Source organism: Stegostoma tigrinum, chromosome 15 (assembly GCF_030684315.1).
Source record: "Stegostoma tigrinum isolate sSteTig4 chromosome 15, sSteTig4.hap1, whole genome shotgun sequence".
NCBI classification, from domain to species: domain Eukaryota; kingdom Metazoa; phylum Chordata; class Chondrichthyes; order Orectolobiformes; family Stegostomatidae; genus Stegostoma; species Stegostoma tigrinum.
Window position 1 is genome coordinate 14,951,450 of NC_081368.1, and position 26,450 is coordinate 14,977,899.

The 26,450-nt window shown below is 45.0% G+C and overlaps 1 protein-coding gene across 6 annotated transcripts in view; it reads right to left on the reverse strand.

Moving 5' to 3' along the window:
• Positions 1–26,450, reverse strand: part of LOC125458849 (mastermind-like protein 2) — a 558,191-nt gene that overhangs the window by 100,511 nt on the left and 431,230 nt on the right. For all 6 annotated transcript variants that reach the window (XM_048544602.2, XM_048544599.2, XM_059651351.1 and 3 more), the window contains exon 2: positions 9,725–11,128. In XM_048544602.2, coding sequence (XP_048400559.1) covers positions 9,725–10,996 — 1,272 coding nt within the window. In that variant the 5' untranslated portion in view covers positions 10,997–11,128. The remainder of the gene's footprint in view (positions 1–9,724; positions 11,129–26,450) is intronic.

Genomic DNA, 26,450 nt, shown 5'->3' on the forward strand with positions numbered 1-26,450 from the left:
GCTTTGAGAATTTAAGCCTCACATTTCAATTCAATTTTTCACTGGCAGTGTGATTGGGCAGAACCATTGAGAAACAATGAGATTGATTTTTCCCAAATTTTAACACCAAATACCTACTGCGAGAACAGCATAGTTGAATAGACTTTGCATCCAAGCAAATCAACTATGCTATTGTGCCAAAGCAAAATAAATAAGAATGAAAAGCTCACAATACAATTTGAGGAAATGCAAGTATTAAACAGCGTATACTGTTCATTGACCTGGCAGGAAGAAACAAACTTCATTTTGTAAGGGAGATGATGCAGGAAGTCATTCTGAAACCTTGAGTTCAACAAGGGCTTATTATCATAACAATTCTGTTGCTTTGCTCACTAAAATAGAGATTTCTTTCACTGACTTCTAGTAATTCAACTAAAACGTACAGGCCCAACCATTTACTAATGAAAATTAGATCATAATACATGTCTCACCGAGGTGAAATCAGGCCACTGAAAGCCAGTGTGTGTGATATTTAAACTCTGATTCATCCTCAGTATGCTGGTACAAAGGCCCTACAGAGCCTTATGAAACTGTGTCTGTTTTGCATCCTCTTCACTAGCTGAGGTTTCATAAGCCAGAGCAAGTTACTGTTTACAATAACTACCATTCCCCCACTTACACAGAATTTCTCGAAAAAGTCCAGCTCCACTTTCTCCCATCAGCTGAAGAGTGATTCTGGGGAAATTGAAAGTGAACTTCAAATTCTTTTTTTGTTAAAAAGGAACTCATTTTCGTTCCAAGTACTTTTAAATTCTTACAAAAAGATTGTTTATTTCAAATTACTTGTAGATAGCGCCTGTACTATTGAGCAATGTTTTTCATGTACAAACCCATTTTCTTTAGTTAAATAAGCAATTCAACTAAAGAATTCAATTGCTTAAAAAACAGATTAGGCAGAATGGAAAAAACTTTTGATCTACATATTTCTGAGAGTTTGCCAGCTTGTATCTCATTTCACTTTGATGTGGCTTTAACTTGCTACAGGTTAATCAGACACGTCATTGGAATAAGAATGCTGCCTTGCTGGAATATTTCTGGAACTTGCGCTACTAACATCAAACCTCAGCTACAAACTTGGAGGTTCTGTTCACAGTGGCCAAAAATGCAATCCTTGCTTTGTTGTTCTCTACAGCTATCTTAAAAAACACTCAAGTGTTTCTTTAACTAAAAACAAAATTGCATAGTTTCAATCCACTCAAGCTTTGGGGAACTGATATTAGACACAGGTTTAGTCGACTTTAGTATCTTTGCTGATAATTAGATTAGGTTTCCCAGTACAGTATGACACCAAAGTGGATACAACAGGTTCACATACATGCAATTCTTTACAGCCTCAGAGGGCCATTGGCTGCGCTCTCATAAGAGAGATGACTGGCATGGAGTTTAACCTGAGGGTCATCACAAGGGGTGCCCCTGCTAAGGTTGGGAACTCAAAGTGACCTCTACCGTGCAGGAGCTGAACTTGCGCTGTTGGCACCACTCTGCCCTTGCATCTAGCCAAACAAGCTGAATGACCCCTCCCCCTGTTTACATTTGCACACAACATCATGTGACTGAATTAACAGCTTGAAATGTCATTTCTGGTAGGTGGAAGATGTGACTACTTGTGGAATACTGAAAATGAAACTGTTATTTTTGAAATGAGATTCCTTCCCCGCACCCCACCCCCTACTCCTCTATTAATTTTCAGTCATCCTGTGGGTGAGATTTCAGCTCTGTCAGTCCTCGCGTCACTGCTGTTTCATCTCAGCCTTCAGGGAGGCAGTGCTAGTGGAGGTGAGAAAGAAAAACAGCCAAAAAGAGAGAAAAGTGGGAGAATGAAAATAGAAGGGGAAAGCTACAAAAAAAAAGAGAACCTGAGAGAGTAGGAGGAAAGAAAGTGGGTGAAAGAGTATTAAAAAGCTAAAGACTTTGTTGTTGTTTTCAAGATCATGACTTTTCTGTGGCTTAGTCAGCAGGAGGCAGCGCAACATAGAAGTATTAGCAACTATCTAATCTGTTCTTTTCTAACACTGAATACCCCTTAAGATAGCTGGGTCATGAGCCGATGAATCTTTCTACCCATCAAGCCTGTAGGTCATGGTGTCAGCCGCCATCAATATTCTAACTGGCTGATCTAGTGCTGAAAAACAACCGGCTCCAAACATTACTTACCCAGTCTGCTCAGAGTAGCTTTTTTGGTATAAAGTTTCCCATGGCACCAGCAGTTTAGAATAAAGCAATGTCAGAATGCGTGACAATCTCCAGTTTTATTCGAGTTTGAAGCAGTTGTTTTTTTTTGGAGGATTTATCGGTTGAGAGAGCAGAACACTATTCTTTGAGCAGACCAGTGTACATTTTTTAAAAATGATGGCAAAGTGCAGCTTTAATTATCTTTTAGAAAATAACTAACTATCTTCACAACAGACAACGTCCCACCCAAAAGTGACCCACACTGTGGGTTCAGTCCATTATCACCACGGATGGACAGTTGTCAACTTCAGGGGTCCTGAATTTGCCTGAGTTGAAAGGTTTGTCAAAGTTTTCTGATTCTGCTGAGTGGCAGTTCTTTTACTATCAATACATAGAATGTAAGTGCAGCACCTTGGGGCACAATTGCTATACTCGAAAAACAACCAAATGACCACTAAGCAAGTCATCGCTAACACCAGTGAGAAAACATGAAACCAAACATCTAACTCATTGCTCCGAGACAGCACTGATTCATCATCCTTTATTCGCCTATTCAAAGGTACTCAATTAGCTGTAGGGGCTGCTGCTATAGTTCAGAAGCTGCTTACACTCAAAAGCTCACAGCCTGGCATTATCATTGTCACAGACCTTTGAAATCAAATCCAGCTTTTTTTAAAAATCTTCTGTCACTCTTCCATCTCTCTTCCTCCCCCAATTCACTCACTCCCTCCACGATGAGCACGGCTGTCTCACCCTTGTCTGCCCTTCCTTCATACTCTGGCTCTCCTCTCCCTCTACAGTTCTCTCTCTTCTGCTGTCCCTCCTTCTCACCACAACCCTGTCCGTCTGTCTGTCTGTCCCCTCTCTCTCTCTCTCCCTCTCCCCCTGTGTGTGTGTGTGTGTGTGTGTGTGTGTGTGTGTGTGTGTGTGTGTGTTAGATATTTACTCCATAGTTTAAGCAAACCCAAAAGCCAGCTACAATAGTCTAAATTCTGAAAGGAAGGGGGCAGCACAGAGTTCTTTTTTGGGTGGGGGGGGTAAAAGTGTGGTGTCAAGGGGTGTGGTGGAAGATTTCATTTTAATTTGAACATCCTCAACACGGTTACACATTCCCTAAAAGCCTAGAAGGAAGCAAGAATATTTTCAACATAAGCTCACTCACTCTACGCTGCCAGACAACAGAGGTCTCTGTGGCTAAAAAAAATCCTTACTTACCTCATTGAGATTGTACACTTGCATTTTTAACCGTGTAGGTAGAAACAGAGGCCAAACACTGTTTTGAACTACTCAGTTCACACATGTAGTGAAAACAGCATTGATACAAGCATATTTGTGTTAAAGTTAAATGCACATCTTTCCATTCACAGCACTAACAAGAACACACGCACAAAAAGTTTCAGGACCATACAACAGCTGCTAGCTGTGTTTCCAATGCCTGTTACAGAGATCGCATTTCATGGCTTTTTTGTTCCCTCTCCAGCTGGCTACCTTCCACATACCTTCGCCCACAAATCTCTGCCTCGCTGTGAACTTTGACCTATCTGCTGGTCTGCTTGAGTCATTCCCAGAAAAAGAATACTTACCGCCCAGACATCAGGGATGAGAGAGAGGAAAAAAAAATGACCAGTGTTCAGCAGCCATTTCCATTCTCCTGTATAACCCACCAGTTTTGGATTTGCATTCTTTAGACATGCTTTTATTCACTGTGGCTCAAAGCACAAGCACAATCTGTAGTGAGGGGATTATCAATTGATTTTGAGATAGTGGACTTGAAAGTGACAATGGTTGGAAAGCACTGGTGTGGCAATAATTTATTACTTTTGCTGTGATATTAGAGACTTACGAAAGCAGTTTTCTGGCTGATACAGAAAGGAAGGAAAGCAACATTTTACAGCCTTTCACTGAAACAGGCCATTCAAAAGTACTTTGCAGCCAATCAAGCAGTTCTGTTGTCACTGTTACAGGAAGCACAGCAGTGAGTGCACAACAAGATCCCATTGCTGGGAATATTCGAACAGCAAAAGTCTGCTTGAGCCTGTTCTACCATCTACTTAAGTAATGGCTGATTTGTATTTCCCCTTGCAGGAGACAGTTCTAGTTCTTTTTTTAAAAATTCACTCATTGGATGTGGGCATCACTGGCTGGGGTAGAATTTATGGTCCATCTGTGAGAAGGTGGTAGTGAGCTGCCTTCTTCAATTGCTGCAGTCTATATGCTGGAGGTTTGACCCATGATGTCCTCAGGGAAGGAATTCCAGGATTTCATTGACCCTGTAACACTGAAGGAGTGCTGACATATTTCCAAGTCAGAATGGTGAATGGCTTGGAAGGAACCTTGCAAGGGACGGTGTACCCATGTATCTGCTGCCCTTGTCCTTCAAGATGGTCATGAGATTGGAAAGTGCTGTGTATACAGCCTGAGTGAATTTCAACCTACCTTTCTGTGAAGAAGTGCTTCTTGACATTATCCCTGAGCAGCTTGATTAATTTATGGTAATCATCTTCAATGGAGGAAAATTGCTCATCCTTATCTACCTTATCAATTGCTTTGATTATCTTTAAACGTGCTAATTAGATCATCTCTGAATTTCCAACATTGGAGGAAACACAAGTCTAATCTGACAATTCAATTACACATTTTAACCTCCTTAATCTTGGAAAAATTGCTTGAGGCATTAAAATTGGCTAGGACACCAGAGAGAACTCCCTTGCTCTTCTTTTATATCCAATTGAAAAGAGAGTTTGAGGCTCAGTTAAAAGTCTCATTCAAAAGACAGCGCCTTCAGTAGCGCAGCACTCCCTCAGCACTGCCCTGGAGTGTCAGCTTGGATTAGATGTGCAAAGCCTCACCGCAAAGACGCAACTTCGTGGCCTTCTATTCCCAGATAACAAGGTGTGGAGCTTCATGAACACAGCAGGCCAAGCAGCATCTTAGGAACAGGAAAGCTGACGTTTCAGGCCTGGACCCTTCTTCAGAAACGGGGGAGGGGAAGAGGGTTCTGAAATAAATAGGGAGAGGCGGATTGAAGATGGATAGAGGAGAAGACAGATGGAGAAGCGTCAGACAGGTTACAGAGGCGGGGACGGAGCCAGTAAAGGTTAGTGTAGGTGGGGAAGTAGGGAGGAGATTGGTCAGTGCAGGGAGGACGGACAGGTCAAGGGGGCAAGATGAGGTTAGTAGGTAGGAAATGGACATGCGGCTTGAGGTGGGAGATGGGGACATGTAAGAGGAAGAACAGGTTAGGGAGGCAGGAATGAGTTTGGTTGGTTTAGGGATGCAATGGGGGGGGTGGATTTTGAAGCTGGTGAAATCCACATTGATATCATTGGGCTGCAGCGTTCCCAAGTGGAATATGCGTTGCTGTTCCTGCAACCTTCGAGTGGTATCGTTGTGGCACTGCGGGAGGCCCAGGATGGACATGTCGTCTGAGGAATGGGAGGGGGAGTTGAAATGATTTGTGATTAGGAGGTGCAGCTGTTTATTGCAAACCAAGAGTAGGTGCTCTGCAAAGCGGCCCCCAAGCCTGTGCTTGGTTTCCTCGACGTAGAGGAGGCCAAAACTTGTACAGCGGATGCAGTATACCACATTGGCAGATGTGCAAGTGAACTTCTGTGATGTGGAAAGTCTTCTTGGGTCCTGTGATGGGGGTGAGGGAGGTGGGGGCAGGCGGAGCACTTCTTGCGATTGCAGGGAAAAGTGCCGGGTGTGGTGGGGCTGGAGGGGAGTGTGGAGCAGGCAAGGGAGTCATGGAGAGAGTGGTCCCTCTGGAAAGCAGGCAAGGGTGGGGAGGGAAAAGATGTCTTTGGTGATGGGGTTGGGTTGCAGATGGCAGAAGTGTCAGAGGATGATGCGTTGGATCTGGAGGTTGGTGGGGTGGTACGTGAGGACGAGGGGGATACTCTTTTGGTTGTCATTGCGGGGACAGGGTGTGAGGGATGAGTTGCAGGAAATGCGGGAGACATAGTCAAGAGCGATCCCGACCATGAATCATGACCCCACCCGAGCACCAAACCGTCATCTCCCAAACCATCCAAGACCTCATCACCTCAGATGTCCTCCCACCCACAGCCTCTAACCTCATCTTCCCCAACCCCGCACCGCCCGCTTCCATCTCCTTCCCAAAATCCACAAACCTGTCTGCCCTGGTCGATCCATTTTCTCCACCTGCTCCTGTGCCACTGAACTCATCTCCACCTATCTGGACTCCATTTTCTCCCCCTTGGTCCAGGAACTCCCTACCTCCATTTGTAACACTACCCACACCCTCCACCACCTCCAGAACTTCCAACTCCCCAGTCCCCAACACCTCATTTTGACGATGGATGTCAAGTCCCTATACACCTGCATTCCCCATGCAGTTGGCCTAAAGGCCCTCCCCGCTTCTTCCTGTCCCACAGGCCTGACCAGTCCCCCTCCACTGACAACATCAGCTCCCACAAGGAGCTCGAACAATTCATCCACTTCACCAACATCTTCCACCCCAACCTTCAGTTCACCTGGACTATCTCTATCACCTCCGTCACCTTCCTGGACCTCTGTCTCCATCACAGGCAACCACCTAGAAATCGACATCCTTTTCAAACCCAGCGACTCACACAGCTACCTAGAATACACCTCCTCCCACCCATCTTCCTGCAAAAATGCCACCCTCTATTCCCAATTCCTTCGCCTCCACCGCATCTGCTGCCAGGATAAGGCATTCCACTCTCACACATCTCAGATGTCCTCGTTTTTCAAGGATCGCAATGTTACCCCCCCCCCCCCGACCCCCGCAGTGGTTGAGAACACCCTCGACCGTGTTTCCTGCAACTCACCCCTCACGCCCCGACCCCACAATAACAACCAAAAGAGAATCCCCCTCGTCCTCACATACCACCCCACCAACCTCCGGATCAAACGCATCATCCTCCGACATTTCTGTCATCTGCAATCCAACCCCACCAAAGACACTTTTCCCTCCCCACCCTTGCCTGCTTTCTGGAGGGACCACTCTCTCTGTGATTCCCTTGACCGCTCCATACTCCCCTCGAGTCCCACCACACCCAGCACTTTTCCCTGCAACCACAGGAAGGCTATGCCTGCCCCTAAACCCCCATTCCAGGCCCCAAGATGACTTTCCACATCAAGCAGAAGTTCACTTGCACATCTGCTAATGTGGTACACTGCATCCGCTGTACCCATGGTGGCCTCCTCTACATTGGGGAAACCCAGCACAGGCTTGGGGACCGCTTTGCAGAACACCTAAGCTCAGCTTGCAATAAACATCTGGACCTCCCATTCCTCAGATGACATATCCATCCTGGGCCTCCTGCAGTGCCACAACTATGCCACCCGAAGGTTGCAGGAATAGCAAATCGTAGTGCGCTTGGGAACGCTGCAGCCCAATGGTATCAATGTGGATTTCACAAGTTTCAAAATCTCTCCTCCCCCCACTGCATCCCAAAACCAGCCAAACTCATCCCCACCTCCCTAACCTGTTCTTCGTCTCACCTATCCCCTCTTCCCACCTCAAGCCGCACCCCCTTTTCCTACCTACTAACCTCATCCTGCCCTCTTGACCTGTCCATCCTCCCGACCGCCTCACCTACACTCACCTTTACTGGCTCCATCCCCGCCTTTTTAACTTGTCTGTCTACTCTCCACCTATCTTCTCCTCTACCCATCTTCAAACCGCCATCCCCTCTCTCCCTATTTATTTCAGAACCCTCTTCCCCTCCCCCATTTCTGAAGAAGGGTCTAGGCCCGAAACGTCAGCTTTGCTGCTCCTAAGATGCTGCTTGGCCTGCTGTGTTCATCCAGCCCCACAACTCATTAACTCGGATTCTCCAGCATCTGCAGTTCCTACTATCTGATACAATTTTATCCCCTTCTATTGTCAGGTGTGAGTGCTGCCACTGAGCTACACCTACGGCAGGGAACACAAGGTCAGATTCCCATTTTGACCAAACCTGTTTTACAATCAGTATCATCAGTTCAAAACCAGTCTGCTAAACTGAAAGCCTTAGGTTATCACAGTACTCTTCAACAAGCAAGTGTTTGGGAATTTCAAAACACACTTGGACTATCTATTTTTTTCTGCCACATTTCAAGGAACATTACTTGTAAGATTATTAATGAAATCTTGTCAGCAATACTCCTTGATTTGCAAGTCAGAAGTCCTTGAATGGGGCAGTGGTATTGTCATTTCTACAAAATTTTAATGTTTAAGTACTGCTCAAAGATGCCAGTAAAACCACCAGCCAAAAGACACACTTTTTACTAGCTTCTTGGACGGTGTTGTCATTTTTAGCCGCTCTAAACTATTATCATATTTACCTGACTTTGACTTTGGCAAAATCAATTCTTTAAAAGCAATGCTCAATCCTGGACAACACTGATCCCCAGCTAAATGGAGCTTTAATGAAAGGACATGGTTTTGTGGCGAACAGAGGGGTAGTGACACAAGCTGATGAAGTCAGCAGAGAGAATTCATTCTTTTAAAGAAAGCATACTGGCACCAGAAAACATACTTTCAATTCATTTAATGAAAACTGAATGCTCCATTTAAATAGATCTTTGCCAACCCATAGTTACCAGGGACAAGTTAAACAAACATGCAAGACAGAAGGATTACAATGTTAGATTCCTATGAGAAAAGACAAGGAAAAGTTGTGAGTGGAGCACACAGGCAAGTTTGGCAGAATGGCCAGTTTCTGAACAGATGCATTCTGTAAATCCCAATTCGCAAGTGGTACTTTGCAATCTGGGGATGGCTCATAACAAAATTTATGGCTAGTGGGTTAGGAGGAACATTTACCCTCACGTGTGCCAGCCAATCAGAAAATCCAGCTGGAAACAGTGGCCACTTTAGAGAGGTCTAAGGGAAACAACTTTAATGATAGGCCTATCCCTGAAAGACATTATATTCATACAAAACTTTTCAATGAAGTCCGCATTTTCATGTTGTTATAAGCTATTGGAAGAAGGCTCTTAATTGTGGGGTCATTTATTAAAATGACTGCCAAGCACATGTTAGAATTTCTGGGGTTCTAATAGCCAAGAATCCAACTTCAAACCAAAAAAAGTGCTGGAGATCTCTGGATCAGGCAGCATTCATGGATGAAAAGCAATCTAATGGTTTCAGTCTAGATGACTATTCATCAGTGGTTTTGGGCAGGGGGGGGAGCTGGGCGGGGGTGTTTGGGTGCTGGAGGAAGAAAGGATGTTGACATTCAGATTCTCACATTCCGATCACCTAATCTGAACGATCAACATTCTTCCTCCCCCAGCACTCCCACCCCACCTCCACAAACACACTTTCATTCTAGTTGATGTCGTCTAGTCTCGAAGCGTTAGCTTGCTGTCTCTCCATGGACGCTGCCTGACCCGCTGTGATCTCCAGCACCTTTTTTTTTCGTTTTCAGTACAGACTCCAGCCTCTGTGGTAACTTGCTCGTGAAAGAGATCGCCTTTGACAGGTTCAAAGAAACGCGAAGGACATTCCGTCAGCCGTTCATTTTCAGACAACCCTTACCGATGACTGCTGAAGGCCGCCCTGCAGTCTCATCTGTTGCATTCGTAACTTGTTTCGAAACGGTAGCTGCAGGGGTGCTGGCTGCTGAGCGGCTGCGGCGGACCGCTGCATGTAATGCACCACCGAGGGTTGGCTCTGCGCCCCGGCCACCTGCGGCATCTTCTGAGCAGGTAGGTCAGGGTCAAAGTGCGACAGCGGCTTGGTGTTGCTGAACGAGAGCTGCTCGGAAGGCAGGGAGTTCTCAGTCACCGGGCCCTGGCTCAGGCCGGCCGGCGGCGGCTGCTGCTGCTGCTGCTGTTGCACCATCATAGGGATGCGGTTGGGCTGGCTGGACGGCGCCTTGTTGTAGAGGTAACTCTGCATTGTGCCGCTCGAGGCGGGGATGCTGGGTAACATGGCGCTCGGCGGGCTGAACGGCTGCTGGTGCAGGGAGGGGCTCGGCAGCTTGTCCGGCTGGTAGGGCGGGGAAGGCCCGGAGGAAGCCACCGGGGGCCAGCTGGCCGCCTGGCCCTGCTGCGGGTGCGACTGCTGGGTGACAGATCGCTGATGCTGGCTCGCCGCTATCTTCTTCAACTGCTGGGCGTGCGACAGTTCGTGCCAGTTGGCCCCAACCCGGTTGGCGCTGGTGCTGGACAGCAATGGCGGCTGGGCCTGGTTCGTCCCTTGGTTCTGTGACGTCGAAGACATGGGCAGCGGCATGGGATTGGGCGGCGCCGGTAACGGATAGGAGGTACCCGTCGACGGGGGCCTTCGTTGGGGGGACCCTGCCGGCGCCTGACTGTAAATGGGAGAAAACTCTCGGCTGGGCATGGCGTTCTCCAGATGGGAGGCCGCCTGAGGCGACGGCTTTCGACTGTTGCCCTGACTTGTCTGCGCGAGGCCCAGGTTCAGCGGGTCGTTCCTGTTGGTCAGAAGGTCGAGTTCGTTGAGGGGAGGGTTCGGCATGTTTGTCAACTCCTCCAGAAGATCCTCCAAGTCCTGATCCATCGTTTGCATATTGTTCACCCCCTTGGAGTCAAATGAGAACATGCTGTGACCATCCCCCACGCTGGGTTTCATCTCCGCGTTGGATGTCACGGCAAATTGGGAGCCAATGTCATTCCCGTTGGCCTGGTTGCTGCCCATGAGGCCCGCATTGGTGCCCGGGGCTACACAACCCAAAGAGGGGCCCATGGAGGCAGGAGTCTGCAGGGCCTGGCTGCGGTGCCCAATTTGAAGTGAGGAGCTTTGCACATCGGGGCGAAGGACGCTGGAGGCATCGCCCTGACCCATCGGAAGACTGACATCGTCAAGACAGATCCTTTTAACCTCGCCCGAGAACGTGCCATCCGACAGATCATTGATTTTGTCATGAGTGGCCGGTGAGCCGTTGCTTTCCAACTTCCTCTTTATTGATCCTTGGAGCTGAAAAGAAACGAGAAAGGACAAGACATCAGGTTACGCCAACTCTGGAGAAGAATAAATGCCCCGCACACAATCAAAAGGAGGCTTCATTATCCGTGATCATAAAGTGTGAAGCTGGCTGAACACAGCAGGCCAAGCAGCATCTCAGGAGCACAAAAGCTGACGTTTCGGGCCTAGACCCTTCATCAGAGAGGGGGATGGGGTGAGGGTTCTGGAATAAATAGGGAGAGAGGGGGAGGCGGACCGAAGATGGAGAGTAAAGAAGGTAGGTGGAGAGGAGAGTATGGGTGGGGAGGTAGAGAGGGGATAGGTCAAGGAGGTGGGATGAGGTTAGTAGGTAGGAAATGGCGGTGCATCTTGGGGTGGGAGGAAGGGATGGGTGAGAGGAAGAACAGGTTAGGGAGGCAGAGACAGGCTGGGCTGGTTTTGGGATGCAGTGGGGGGAGGGGAGATTTAAAAGCTTGTGAAGTCCACATTGATACCATTGGGCTGCAGGCTTCCCAAGCGGAATATGAGTTGCTGTTCCTGCAACCTTCGGGTGGCATCACTGTGGCACTGCAGGAGGCCCATGATGGCCATGTCATCTAATGAATAGGAGGGGGAGTTGAAATAGTTCGCGACTGGGAGGTGCAGTTGTTTATTGCGAACCAAGCGGAGGTGTTCTGCAAAGCGGCCCCAAGCCTCCGCTTGGTTTCCCCAATGTAGAGGGAGCCACACCGGGTACATTGGATACAGTATACCACATTGGCAGATGTGCAGGTGAACCTCTGCTTAATATGGAAAGTCATCTTGGGGCCTGGGATGGGGGTGAGGGAGGAGGTGTGGGGGCAAGTGTAGCACTTCCTGCGGTTGCAGGGGAAGATGCCAGGTGCGGTGGGGTTGGAGGGCAGTGTGGAGCGAACAAGGGAGTCACGGAGAGAGTGGTCTCTCCGGAAAGCAGACAAGGGAGGGGATGGAAAAATGTCTTGGGTGGTGGGGTCGGATTGTAGATGGCGCAAGTGTCGGAGGATGATGCGTTGTATCCGGAGGTTGGTGGGGTGGTGTGTGAGAATGAGGGGGATCCTCTTTGGGCGGTTGTGGCGGGGGCGGGGTGTGAGTGATGTATTGCGGGGAATGCGGGAGACGCGGTCAAGGGCGTTCTCGACCACTGGGGGGAAAGTTGCGGTCCTTGAAGAACTTGGACATCTGGGATGTGTGGGAGTGGAATGCCTCATCCTGGGAGCAGATGTGGTGGAGGCGGAGGAATTGGGAATAGGTGATGGAATTTTTGCAGGAGGGTGGGTGGGAGGAGGTGTATTCTAGGTAGCTGTGGGAGTCAGTGGACTTGCAATGGACGTCAGTTACAAGCTGGTTGCCTGAGATGGAGACTGAGAGGTCCAGGAAGGTGACGGATGTGTTGGAGATGGCCCAGGTGAACTTGAGGTTGGGGTGGAAGGTGTTGGTGAAGTGGATGAACTGTTCGAGCTCCTCTGCCGAGCAAGAGGCAGCGCCGATACAGTCGATTGAAAAGATGATCCCACTGCGTACTGACTTTCCAGTTATCGTGACGTTCAATGATCCATTGGAAGAATTTAGCAGAACTTCTCATCCTCACAGGTTAAATCCTTTATCAGTGCATTGTCCGGGATTTATATCTATCCTTTTCGCTTCTCTCTGCAAACAATGATTATTGTGAATCTACCATGGAGGGCTGTGGAGGCCCAGACTTTGTGTTTAAGGGAGATATTGACTCATTTCTGAATACCAGTGGCGTACAATTTTATGGGGTTTGGATAGGTAAGAGGCATTGAAGTTTTAGCCCAGCCATGATTGTACTGAATGGCCTATTTCTGTCCTGTTCTATGCAATAAGGGGTCACTGTATAAATGCACTGAATAAAGAGTCAACTAAATTGCAGAAATCCTTGGTTTTATGGGACAAAGCTCACAATTATTAGACAATCTGTACCAGATGAGGTGAACACACAAAAGAATGATGTAATACAGCAGGAATAAAGGCTATTAAAATGGGACACATTTAACATAAGCTCAAATGCAAAGTTAATTATTGGCCAGGAACCAGGTCAATACTTCATCCTGATAAAATGGATAAACAAGAAAAAGGAGCAGCAAGGAACTGAATTGCACACAGCAGGTTGTTAGAGCAAGGAATGTTTGCCACGTATTGTTGTTGACGCAGAGGCTAACCTATCTTTTAAAACAGGGAGAACAGATGAACGCAGGGTGGAGACAAGGCAGTGCTGGGCGGTGCAATTAGTTTCTGAAGTGTTCAACCAAAGAAGCTGTAAGGACACAACTGACCAAAATGCCTCTGTCTGTGCAGTAAACTGCTTGAATTTTATATTCGTAAAACAATCAGAGACACTTCCAGGCACATTAGGGTTTAGTTACACAATCGCTGGTAAGTCAGTGTGCAGTGGGATTACAGTGCAGACTGAATCCAGGCTTCTAGCTCAACACAAGATAGGCATGAGGAAATCTCACTCCAAGCTGTGTCTGTACTTAAATTTGATTTGTACATTGCAAGTTTAATGCTGATTTTAGTGAGCAGTATAAAAACACATTGTTTCCACTACATCCCTCACCTTCCTGGACCTCTCAGTCTCCATCTCAGGCAACCAGCTTGTAACTGATGTCCATTTCAAGCCCACCGACTCCCACAGCTACCTAGAATACACCTCCCACCCACCGTCCTGCAAAAATTCCATCCCCTATTCCCAATTCCTCTGCCTCCGCCGCATCTGCTCCCAGGATGAGGAATTCCACTCCCGCACATCCCAGATGTCCAAGTTCTTCAAGGACCGCAACTTTCCCCCGACAGTGGTCGAGAACGCCCTGGACCGCGTCTCCCGCATTTCCCGCATCACACCCCGCCCCCGCCACAACCGCCCAAAGAGGATCCCCCAAGTTCTCTCACACCACCCCACCAACCTCCGGATACAACGCATCATCCTCCGACACTTCCGCCATCTACAATCCGACCCCACCACCCAAGACATTTTTCCATCCCCACCCTTGTCTGCTTTCCGGAGAGACCACTCTCTCTGTGACTCCCTTGTTCGCTCCACACTGCCCTCCAACCCCACCACACCCGGCACCATCCCCTGCAACCGCAGGAAATGCTACACTTGCCCCCACACCTCCTCCCTCACGCCTATCGCAGGCCCCAAGATGACTTTCCATATTAAGCAGAGGTTCACCTGCACATCTGCCAATGTGGTATACTGCATCCACTGTACCCGGTGTGGCTACCTCCACATTGGGGAAACCAAGCGGAGGCTTGGGGACGCTTTGCAGAACACCTCCGCTCGGTTCGCAGTAAACAACTGCACCTCCCAGTCGCAAACAATTTCCACTCCCCCTCCCATTCTTTAGATGACATGTCCATCATGGGCCTCCTGCAGTGCCACAATGATGCCACCCGAAGGTTGCAGGAACAGCAACGCATATTCCACTTGGGAACCCTGCAGCCCAATGGTATCAATGTGGACTTCACCAGCTTCAAAATCTCCCCTTCCCCCATTGCATCCCAAAACCAGCTCAGTTCGTCCCCTCCCCCCACTGCACCACACAACCAGCCCAGCTCGTCCCCTCCACCCACTGCATCCCAAAACCAGCCCAACCTCTCTCTGCCTCCCTAACCTGTTCTTCCTCTCACCCATCCCTTCCTCCCACCCCAAGCCGCACCTCCATCTCCTACCTACTAACCTCATCCCACCTCCTTGACCTGTCCATCTTCCCTGGACTGACCTATCCCCTCCCTACCTCCCCACCTATACTCTCCTCTCCACTTATCTTCTTTTCTTTCCATCTTCGGTCCGCCTCCCCCTCTCTTCCTATTTATTCCAGAACCCTCACCCCACCCCCCTCTCTGATGAAGGGTCTAGGCCCGAAACATCAGCTTTTGTGCTCCTGAGATGCTGCTGGGCCTGCTGTGTTCATCCAGCCTCACATTTTATTATCTAAAAACACATTGTATCTTGTGTCAATGGTAATTTTCTGCAGAGTCGTGCTTTCTCATCTCCTGTGCTACCATTGGTCAGTATTTTGAAAAAAGGAACAGTTATACAGGCTTACTTAGAGGCAGAAGCAATTCCGTTTTCACAAACATCTCTCAGATGATCCACTATCCTCAACGTTTTAAAAAAAAAGAGCTCAGACAACCAACAACTTGTATTTCTATTATCCAAGGGGCTTTGAAAGAATAGGTACGGAGAAAATGTTTCCATTGGCAGGAGAGTCTTCAACCAGAAATACAAATTTAAAACAAGTGTCAAAAAGTCTGGTATGAGGAGACTTTTTCAGAAACAAAACACAATGACTTGTTATGAACTGGAATGTGCTCCCTGAAAGGGCATTGGAAACAGATTCAGTCTTAACGTTCTGAAACAGATTGGATCAGGATTTAAAAAGTAAAAAAGGCCTGCAGAGAAAGACAAGGAGAGTGAGACTAACTGGATAGCAACTTCAAAGAGTTAGCACAGATAACATGGGCAAATGGCCTTGTTCCACCCTGTTTGATTCTATCTTTCTATCAGGAACCATCCCAAGACTCCTGAACCAGGTGCTTATAATATTAACTGATGTCTAGGAGGCAGAGAAGCAAAACCATGGTCATCAAATGTGAGGCTGGATGAACACAGCAGGCCCAGCAGCATCTCAGAAGCACAAAAGCTGACGTTTCGGGCCTAGACCCTTCATCCAGCCTCACATTTTATTATCTTGGATTCTCCAGCATCTGCAGTTCCCATTATCACCAAAACCATGGTCATCTCTGTTTTCAGAAGCACCTCCACTTCCTTCAGCGTCTTCCACAGAAAACATGGCAAAGATTAGGAAACCAGCACGAGTACAAATACCTGCAGTTTGCTGCACAGGGCACTCTATGCTCTCAACATCTGACCTGAATATCACAGTCAGTATAATTCTAAACCTTCCACAGCAGGGCACTGTACCTTAATTCAATTATCATCTAAAATGGTTTGGTTGAACAGAAAACAATCCTAAAGTCCAAAATATTGTCAATATTACCAAACCAAACAACTTCTATGCTCTGTATTGCACAGATCCAAGAAATGCACCTTTAAGACTATTAGATAACATTATGATATGATGTCCCAGTATAAAGGTCCCCATCTCCCAATCAGCACTCAGGGCAATGAGTCAATGCAGTTTGAAATCAGCTACCTCAGGAGTTATAGACATGTAATGTTGCCATAACACCAGGAAGCATGGAACCTCGTCTCAGACTTAAACATAGAACTTGTAACGGCGTAAATAGTTAGTGTTGCTCACAAACTTCAAAACAGCTGTCTCAACAAGAACTTAGTCTTCATTACAAGGGCAAAATTCTGGGTGTTGGAAATCTGAAACAAACAGAGAACACTGAAGAAACTCAACAAATCTGGCAGTGTTTGCACAGTGAGAAACGGAGTTAATATTTTGAGTCTGGTATGATGCCTTCAGAACTGAAGCCTGTTCACTCTGAACTGAGTTAGTTTTGAAGAAAAGTCAGGCTAGACTCAAAACGTTAACTCTGTATCCATCTCTAACAGAGATGCTGCCAGATTTGCTGAGGTTCTCCAGCATTCTCTATATTTTCTCAGTTTATAAGGCTCCATTACAAGGGCTAACACAAAGGGAAATAGTCAGATAATGTCATACTTGCACATGGTGTTAACTCAAGAAACCACCTCAATCTAAATGAGAGGGAAGTGCTAATTGATTGGGAAGTGGAGTCTGATGGCTGGAGGCATTACCATAATGAATGAAGCAGTTAAAGATTGTCACCATCATTAACTCTCTCGCATTCTCATGGCAATGCCTGTACTCATCAGAATCCATTTCCCATCCAGTTAGCATTCTTTCAGTGTAAATGTTGGTTTTCTAGTTACATCGGTATTCTTGCAAATTGTCCTGATGAGTGCAAAACAAAAAGCTTGGTGAAAGATGTGCCTTTTCTCAGGATACATCAGATTCTGAAATACAAAATGACTTTTCTACAATTAAGAATTATCTTTGATGTTGGCATTCTGAACATTGAGAAAGCTTTGTGGTTTTGCTTTTTAAATTCTGCCAGACTCTCCCCATTTACACTCTCCCACCTCTGCACCCACACTTATTTCATGCTGATGGGAAGGCCTGAAACTTCAGCCTTTCAATACGTTTTGCGACAGACTGCAGAGACTTGCGTAAGAATAGCCAGGGGCTGAACCCACTAATTTCACTTCCTTCGGCTGGAAAGCACCTTGTATTTTCCTCCTCCCTAAGTCATGATTGTAAAAGCACCACGACGAATGTCCACATCGTAATTTGATAAAAGATGGAAGGGCTGTTTTTCCAACCAACGAGATCCCAATGTTATTCCCAATTATTTCTAGAACAATTCCAAAGCCCACATCTTTATTGCTCACCTAGAATGTTTACTCATTTATATCTCACTTACTCATAGTTTCTACTTCTGAAGTTTGAATTTAAAGCAGCATTCTGGGTTGGGAATAGGAGTGGGAATAGGCTATTTGGCCCACAAAGCCTGCCCCACCATTCAATATAATCATGACTGATCACCCAACCCTGTACCCTGTTCCCATTTTCTCTCCAAACCCTTTGAACCTTTAGCCCTAAGAACTGTATCTAACTTGTTCTTGAAAACATACAATGATTTGGCCTCAACTGCATTCTGTGGCAGAGAATTCCATAGGCTCTACACTCACTTTTGTTGAATTTTTCTGTATCCTTAATAATATGACTAAAATGTCACTCATTCAATGCCTTCCTTCCTGACTAATTGTATTGTTACTAGAAACCCAAGCCATTGTTGAGTAATAGAACAGGGGGAACTACAAGGACCATACATGGCCCTTTCTATTTCAGACTTAATCAGGGTGAAGTCAAGATGGAGGTGGGGTCCCCACCCATCACACTTATTTAATACCCCCTGCCACCAAACATGTAGGTTATAGCAGAGGGCATGAACGTACTCGAATCAAAGTGAGACAATACAATAGCACTGCTCTGGTATGTCAGGCCTGTCTGCCATGCTTGGGTCTATGGAGTGGTACTTGATTCCACAACCTGCAAATTTGTGAGATGTGAGTGCTATCAGTGGAACCATGACTGACTAAACCAGTAATATTCTTATCATAGATTTAGCCACAATTTCATTGTATCCTGGCATGATCACTCCATATTTTTTCAGCTAAAGGCAAAGGACCTGATCATCTGTGGGAATGATACACCAAACAGCACTGCATTGGTGTGGCCTGACTGTCCAAGCTGCTGGGAGACAGTGTGGGCTGCCTGGTGTGCACTGCACTGTATGGTCTGCTGAGGTTTTCTTCCAGGGACAAGCAACAAGCTGTGGCTGCTAATCAGTGAACTCCAGCACCGTTTAATTAAAACAACCAAAAGGTGCCCATTGCATGATTGTTCTCCCTGGTCCAGGACAAATTGTCAAGCTGCCTGCATGTAAAAATTTAACAATGAGTTACAGACGCCAAGCCAAAGTGAAGCCTTGCTGCTGAAGAAACACAAGGTTCTATCTAATGTTCAACTCTTGCTTCCAAAAAAAAGTCTGCATTCACTTGTTATAATCGTTACCATGACAACCAATCGGTCCTGTTCTCCAGCTTTTTCTCAAACTGCAAAAACACTCTCATCCTTTGGTGACAGCAATAAATCGGACAAATTCTTGGCTGGATGTGTGCTTACACTGTTTGCACCTCAACTGTGCAGCATGTTCAGTTTTGTGAAGTTCCACAGAACTGTTATTTTATCCTTTTATGTAATTGGCCAATCTCTAATGCAAAAATATCATTCTGTATTTTACCTTTAAATTATAAGTGACTTACACTGCCACATTTTAACACACTGCTTTCATCAAATTTTATAAATTAACCAAACTATTAATGTCTTTAAATTAAATTGACTTAGCCCAATCTTTTTTCATTTTAAAGGGATTATTTAGCATATATTTTCTTTGGCTGTAGCTTAATGGTTAGAGTACTGGCCGATTGAAGAGCCCCTGGGAGTGTTTTTTAACTTGCGCATATAATTCTGATTTTAAGCATTTTCTTCGAAGTACTGCCAACTGTGTTTTTGTTAAGTGTATCTGGCTAAGTGCTGACCAAATTGGCTGGCTGCAGGTTTTCAAAGCTTTAAACTTATTTTGTGCAATGGAAGAGAAACAAAACGATTGCTCAATCAATAATCCGAGAACAACATATTTTGTTTTCTTTTTTGAAAAGGACCACTGCTACGAAACTTGTAACTTTCTGTGGCCTTGCTTCAAAACAAAAAACAAGTGTTCCCCCTAAAGTGTGAATCAAAATATATTCCACATGTGCACGTTTTTCCAATGCTGGAACATATGTCTCATCTGCCACTGCTGGAATATTTGGGAGTACCGCCCAGTCATCCACTTGTGGCTGGCTGACAGTTACTCATTTCTTCCCGACTTGTCCCTCTCTTTTCCTTTTTAATTGCTCCCTCCCCTAAACTCAAAGCACCCTTTTGACTCTTCGTTGCTGCTTTATCCTCCTGATTTTACTCTATGCCAGTTACGGTTGATGAAGTTGCCTATATAAAGAATGCATGCCCAGCAATCATGCTCCCAGCCCCTAATTAATTGGATATCTCACAAGGCCACAGCAATTAAATATGTTCATTCCTGACAACTTAGGACACTCTTAGGGGCTTAAAATTGTCGTCATGGTAATCCTGATACAGTCTTGAGCCACGGACTGGATTTTCTTTTCCGAGGCTGGGAGATGGAGATTGGGACTCTTTCCTGATCCTGAACCTAAACTTTAGGGGAAGCAGTTATTTACCTCCAGTTTCTCCACAGAGATCAATTAAGGGCCAGAAGGCAGGCTTGATGTCCTTGGCGGTGGCTCTGTAAGTTACAAGGACAATGAGAGGCCATTGAGCCATTAAAACACACCTACTATTTTTTATTATTCATTCAAGGGATGTGGACATTGCTGGCTGGGCCAGCATTTATTGCATGTCCCTGGTTGTGCATGACAAGGTGATGGTGAGCTGTCTTGTTGATCCACTGCAGTTTATGTGCTATAGGTATACTCACAAACCCAATAGGGAACAAATTCCAGGATTTTCACCCAGTTTATAGTACCATGGAATCTTGTGTCCGTTTGAACATCTCACCCAAAGGTCAGCACCTCCTGCAGTGCAAGATTCCCTCAGTACAACATTGAAATGTCAGCTTGATTTCCTGCTCAAACAATCAGAGAAGGTCAAAAGCAGCAGGTACATGAGACACCACCCCCTGCAAATTCTCGACCAAGTCACTTGCCTTCCTAACTTGGAAATATATTGCTGTTCGTTCACTGCCACTGGGTCAAAATCCTGAATTTCTCTCGCTAATGGCATTGTGGGTCAACCTACAATATGCGGACTGCAGTGGTTCTAGGAGGTAGCTCACCACCATTTTCTCAAGGGCAACTAAGGATGGGCAATATATACTGGCCCACCCAGCAATGCCTATGAGTGAACTGAAATATCTTGCACTCGTGATCTGTTAAGCTGGCTGGTGTGATCAATGGTTCAGTTTTTTTAAGTTTGATTATGTAAGTTTGTTCCCAAATGGTGCTCATTGTACCGAATTGGTTAAGGTTAGGTGTGAAAGCCTGAATTAGAAGTATGGAGTGGACATCTTAATGCAGTGTGTAAAGCATTGTAAAGAAAAGTCCCTGGTCAATCAGAAACTAGTGCCATATTTACATAGGCCTGAGATATTAAATCTACAATGAGTGTAAGTGTAAACAAGTGAATCAATGCAATGCGAAGTCAACCACTGTCAATGGAACTTAGTTCCCTATAGGCATGACCTGTATTCACGATTATCTCAATAGATTATTTTTCCTAATCTATATTCCCCAACTCAACATGTGACAAAGTACCTGCTAACAGATTGATGACCACAACAGAATGGTTTCGTGTATTTGAGAAGTTCTACATTCAATTATGTACCAATATAATTTTATCTGTACTCTTTGTGAGATTTCCTTGTCTGTCATGACTAGAAAATGCAACATTTTTACTGTCTGTGGCTGTTACTATTAATTAAAAAAGAAGAAACCAGATGTGAATGGAAAGTTAGATGTTCCGTGCATTCCTATTTAAATCTCTCAGTCATAAAACATGCAATAAGATGTCCAATGCAGACTTGCCCACTAAAGAGCAAATGGTTTCCATAATATTGGACCGCTTCAGGGAATGCACATCAACCCTGCACACAGTTACACTGCACCACTCACAGTAACAACATCAATGGATACAAGTATGAAGGTAGAATGTGTTACATATCCTTTCATTTAAGGGCAGGACCTCTGATTGAAAGTCCAAGGCAAGTTAGGTCATGCATCGCCAGTTGCATATTCCTTGAAATTTAATTCACTGGGTTTCTAAGTTCACTGCAATGCTGCAAGATGGAAGCTACTATAAATCTCTGGCCAAGGAAGACCCAAGAAATTCTGCTTTAAGGTGATTGGAGACGGACATAAAACACCGATTGATAGAATGTGCATAGAAAGAGGTTTTGAAAATGAAGATCAGGTTTTGAGTCCCACCTCATGACTTGGCCATGGAAAGTATGTCAATCAGGCTGGTCAATCTATGAATGGTTACAGCAGGCAGTAAGAGTGAGAGAGTTTTCTGATCAGACAGAACTGTGCAGTAGCCACAATGCAGCAGCCTCCTGGTATTAAAAGGCTCTACATTTGGGTTCTTGCCCCGAGCATTCTTACTCCAAGGGACTATCACACACACGCATTGCAGGAGACAAAAAGGGTCTATCTATTCACTTTAGCAGAAGAATCAAAATGTAGGTGCAGTTACATTTAACCTAATCAATAGTAGGCAGCTAATTAGTTCAATTTCCTGCCTCTGATGTGCATGTTTGGCCCAGTGTGTCATCTTGTAATGAACTCCCCTATATACAACTCGTAAAAGGTAAAAGTAAAATCATTACAGCCCTATTGGATCGTGGGCTGCTGTCTCACCAGTTGCCTTTTAACCTGAGGGTCACCATGCCTCAGGCAAGGGGAAGAGGTTCAGAAGGAGAGTCCTTACTGGTAACCTCAGCCAGAGTGGGAATTGAATCTATGCTTTTGGCATGACTGTACATTGCAAACCAGCCACCCAAGTAAACAGACCCCCACTTATCCAGCCTGTAAATATTCCATGTTAAGTATATGCAACAATTTGCAGTCACAGTCGTGTGTAATTTCTTTTAAAATAAGCAAAGAAATTAAACAAGAGTCTTTACTGATTTTTTTTTCCAGATTGCTGGGTGGTTGATTTAGTTTCATAAGATTATGAAACATCTTTGTACGCAATGAATAAAAGAAGGTTGCGAGCTGTTGCACTGTTCTCCATAGGCTGTTTATAGTCATACTGGAGCTTTAGCTTGGATTGTTCTGTGCAGTTCAGATGCAGCAGTAACAACTGGTGGGTTCTGCATTTGGGCTTTCAAACTGTACGTTATGAAAAGATTATCCCATCTAAAGTTCTTGGAACATCTGATGTTTCACAGGAGAACCATGAAGTAAATCACAATGCACCCAAAATCCCCAAACACTAAGCAGGTCATTAATCTATTATTAGTGTGTGTTTAGAAAAAAAAAGTGCCAGAGGAAAAAAAAAGTAATTGGAGTCCATTTCAAAACCAATGACACACATCAGATTTGTTTTTCCTTCTATGCAGTTTGTTTTTCAGTACTTTTTAAATTAAAGCTGGTCTGTAATCAGCCTTTGTTTTAATCCAGTATTACTGATGATGCATTAAGTATCCAGAAAAGCTCTGCATGTGCCATGTTGCGTTGTGAACCCTTGATTCTTGTCCCAAGTTAACTGTGCTGTTGTTGAGCTGCGGTGACTGGTGTCATGCTATGCAACCCATTTAAAAATTCATTAGGTTTTTTTTGCTTGCCGTGCTGTCTATGCAAATAGCCATATAAACAAATTTACATGCCAGAGAGCCTGGTTGCTGTCTGGCTTTGTTTCATAAATTAAAATGGCTACAATCAATCTCTACAATGCAAAGAAAACTACTTAACTATTTTCCATTTCAGAAATATTTGGGGGAGGAACATGAAGAATCTTTCTCTCGTGGTGTGCTGAGAGGCAGTGAGGATATTTAATTGGGAATGGAAGGCACATGCCTTCCTGTATATTTTCCTAACCAACTTTTATCAGAGAGGTTATTGACATACCTCTGGTGCAGATGGGACTTGAACACGGACCTCCTGGCTCAGAGGTTGGGACACTACTGCAGCAGGAGTACCTTCCTGCCTCCACCCAGAACTAACGCCTTTTTAAGTGGACAATTTAGGATCACTTAAGGGCCTCATTACTGTCACTGCTGCTTCCCCAGCTGCTCAAAGGCAAACTCCCACACAGAACACAATAAATGAACCTTTGTGCATTGCTTATCTTCCTTTGGGGGAGATGACCTCCACCCCCTAACCTCCCCAAGCCATTACCTGCTCCTAGCTCGGGTTATTCCATTATTCTGAGTCTCAAGAGGCTGTCAATCCAACCATATTCTAATGACGCTGCTGAGCAAATGAGCTGCTGACCTCCAGCAGGCTAGCTGTTCTTGGTAGGACAGCACCTCCACCTACAGCATTCTGATCCAGGGCAAATAGCCACTTCTCAGCTGCCTGGTGGGCTCATTGTTCAATGGACATGCCCCACAGGAGGCAATGTGGGTCTTGCATCAGCTCTCCAGTTGGCAGGCAACATTCCCATTGCTTTCGAGATCCAAAATGGAACCAAAACAAGCTGAATGACCAACTCTGCTGCGAGTTTCTACATTTCTGTTTGTCAGCATAACAACCTTCCGATAGTGAACTGTATGCCCACCGCAGATCTGAAGGAAATCCTCAAAGATCTTGTGATTTCTTTGGCAAGAATTTCCCTTTTCTTGATGGCTGTTTAAAACTGGTACCAGTTTAGAGTTGTCTTGGTATGGAGCTGCAGTGATATCAGCAAGTAGCCAATCAAATTGAAGTATTTGCATTGACAAAGAGTTAAAATCACTTTAGATTCTTCACATCTACCTTAATTTTTCAGGTAAACAAACAAATCTATTACAATAGCAGCCAAAATAAAGATATAAAAGCTTTTTTTTAAAAAAAGACAAAAATATATCTTTTAAAATTAGTGCAAGTTCATCAACCCAGATATTCCTTATTCTACAGGCTACAATGTTTACCAGGCTGTTTTTTTAAATTTTGTGGCAAGTTTGGAAGCTCTCATGACTGTAAAGATTGTAAAGGTGTCGAACCTCTATCTCTCACTAACCAGAGGAGCAGAGACTCATTGACAGCTTTTTTTGGATTTCCACATTGTACTCTCTACGTCAGCCTTGTTGGCAGTTATGGTAATTTCAATGTCATTACCAGACAAACTTCAAGCCAACAAACATGTGATGGGCATTTTAAGAACATCCAAAAATCGCAACAGTGAAAATCATGCACATGGTCGCTAGAAGACTGACAGCTTTGCTGAGCCAGCTCCAAATAAAATGAACTTGAATGTGCCTTGGCTGTGCAGTTAGCCTGGATTAAGGTGCAATTGATGAAGAGGCAACACTGTCATTCAGGGGTGCAGAGAAAGAACTCAGCAGGTTGTCATCACAGTATGTACACATGTATGAAGCAGGGAGATGCAACATGAACGTCCAGCATGCACCTCAGAATACACACGTGGTTAAGTGCTAAGTTGACAGTGTGAATGAGGGCATGTAGTTTCTGGAGAGAACACAAGAATCTGCTCGAGTTCTACAATGGTCTAAAACTGAGATTCCAGCAGGTATATATCTAATGCGCAGGGTACAGACCGATACCAGTTTTCCACAGGGTGCACCCAATTGATGCCATATGTCAAGCAATCATTTTGTGGCAGCCTCCTATAAATTTCCCTCAAAGTTCTGGGTATGTCGAGAAACAATAAGCTGGAGTAATGTTTGCAGTGGTTCACAAAACAGCAAACAAGCAACGATTAAAGTTGTCCTGGGATTGAAATCCTGAATAAAGCTGCGTAGTTCCCACTAAATTTTTAGAATGTGATTCCAATCACTACAGAATGTTAAGCCCGACCTCTGACTAACATCCGAATACAATCTTCCCCCAGAAGAGGCAAATCACAGTGAATATGTCCTGTTAATATTAATCAGATCCTTTATATAAATTCAATGTTAAACATGCTAGAGGTAAAGCAATTGAATTTAAATATTGAGTATTGTTGTATGTCAATTTCCAATGGGCCATAGGTCACAGCTCAAAACTCAGTCCACTCCGTTTACTTTTATCCAACTTGAAAAGTATCCTTAAAACAAGATCCCTTTCATTTCAAATCCTGAGGCATTTTGGTATCAAAACAATTTTGTTTTTAAAATATGCACAATTCCTGGCTTTGATCCACACAGGCAATTACCAGTCGCTCATGTTTCAGCTATAGTTTTACCACAAGGAGATATTCTTCCAGTCTCACGTGATCTGCTTTGGTTGTGTAACACATTTGCAAACATTTCAACAATATAATCCAATATATGGCCATGATTTGGCATTTACTGAGATACATGCAGTTGGTTTGCTAATCTGGCAGCTTGATTTATCCAGCAAAATGGCCAATTGCAACTGTGGTTAGATTTTTGAGTCATGACTGTATATGCTTCCATTTCCTGTCAGTCTAATTCACCTCCTGTCTTTTATTAATATTTTTGCATAGGCAGAACTACACCCACTTCTGTTTCCCAAAGACACATAGTAAATGGGCTGTGAGTTCAATCTTTTACTTCACTTTGATTCCCCAATTAAGTGTTACTGCTTAAAAATTAGATTTAATCTTAATCTTCATTTTGTTAGCCATGGGTCACTGGACAGCACTCTTGCCTCTGAATTAGCAAGTTGTGGATTCAAGTCCCACTCCAGTGGTTTGGTCTATGCTGACAATTCAGTGCAGTGTTGAGGGAGTGCTGCACTGTCGGTGGTGTTGTTTTTTGGATGAGATTTTAAACCATAGTTCCCATTTATCCTTCGGTTGGATATAAAGTTCACAATTTTTTTGAATAAAAGCAGGGGCTATCTCCAGTATCCTAGCCAATGTTAATTCTCTAACCAACAGCTCTATCTCAGCATTTGGGCTTGCCAACTGCCATTAAACATAAACTGATGTTAAACATATACATGTACATACACACATGAGTGCCCCACCCTCCACCCATTGGTGGTCAATCTATTCCCCTTTATGATATGCTGTCTTCCTACAGAACAGCAAGAAGACAAACTGGTGAATAT